Consider the following 532-nt stretch of genomic DNA (forward strand, 5'->3'; position numbering starts at 1 on the left):
CAGACAGAACCAAACAGAAAGAACGAAATGATAATTCCATACCGAATTAATGTTCCATGTCTTCACAATATCTTTATCATGACTTTGCCCGACTACGTCATCAAGCCAACCAAACTCACCTGTTGCAAAAGTAGTAGAAAACGCCATTCCGACCCGTGGGAATGTAGTAGAGAAGCAGAGGCCCGAGTATAATGGCATATCCCAGCGCCAACACTGCCAAAGCACAGGAGGGATTCACTTTGTATTCTTTGGCCATTTTTTCTAAACTATTATTATTTCTAATTTTTGGTAGGAGTTTCTTTTTCTTCTTCTCTTTTTAAGTCTGATTTTGTATCAGTTGCGCCACTTGAATATTTACAACTATGTTTTTATTTGAATGAACATCTTGGCAGTTTCTACCCAACACCACAGAATGATGAAAGCTCTCTGCTTCGTCGACGAGAGAACGAAATCTCTTGACGGTCTTAGAAGATAGATGAAGATAAGGACATTTAATCTGGATGTCATGGTACCTGAAAAGTGCTGATGTCCC

The 532-nt window shown here is 39.5% G+C and overlaps 1 protein-coding gene across 1 annotated transcript in view; it reads right to left on the bottom strand.

Annotated features, from left to right (window-relative positions):
- The window catches only part of LOC119582144 (endothelial lipase-like), a 4,303-nt gene extending 3,859 nt beyond the window's left edge, over positions 1-444 (bottom strand). The window contains exon 1 of the mRNA XM_037930381.1: positions 120-444. Coding sequence (XP_037786309.1) covers positions 120-256 — 137 coding nt within the window. The 5' untranslated portion in view covers positions 257-444. The remainder of the gene's footprint in view (positions 1-119) is intronic.
- Positions 445-532: the final 88 nt, after the last annotated feature.

This window comes from Penaeus monodon, chromosome 15 (genome assembly GCF_015228065.2).
Source record: "Penaeus monodon isolate SGIC_2016 chromosome 15, NSTDA_Pmon_1, whole genome shotgun sequence".
Taxonomy (NCBI): domain Eukaryota; kingdom Metazoa; phylum Arthropoda; class Malacostraca; order Decapoda; family Penaeidae; genus Penaeus; species Penaeus monodon.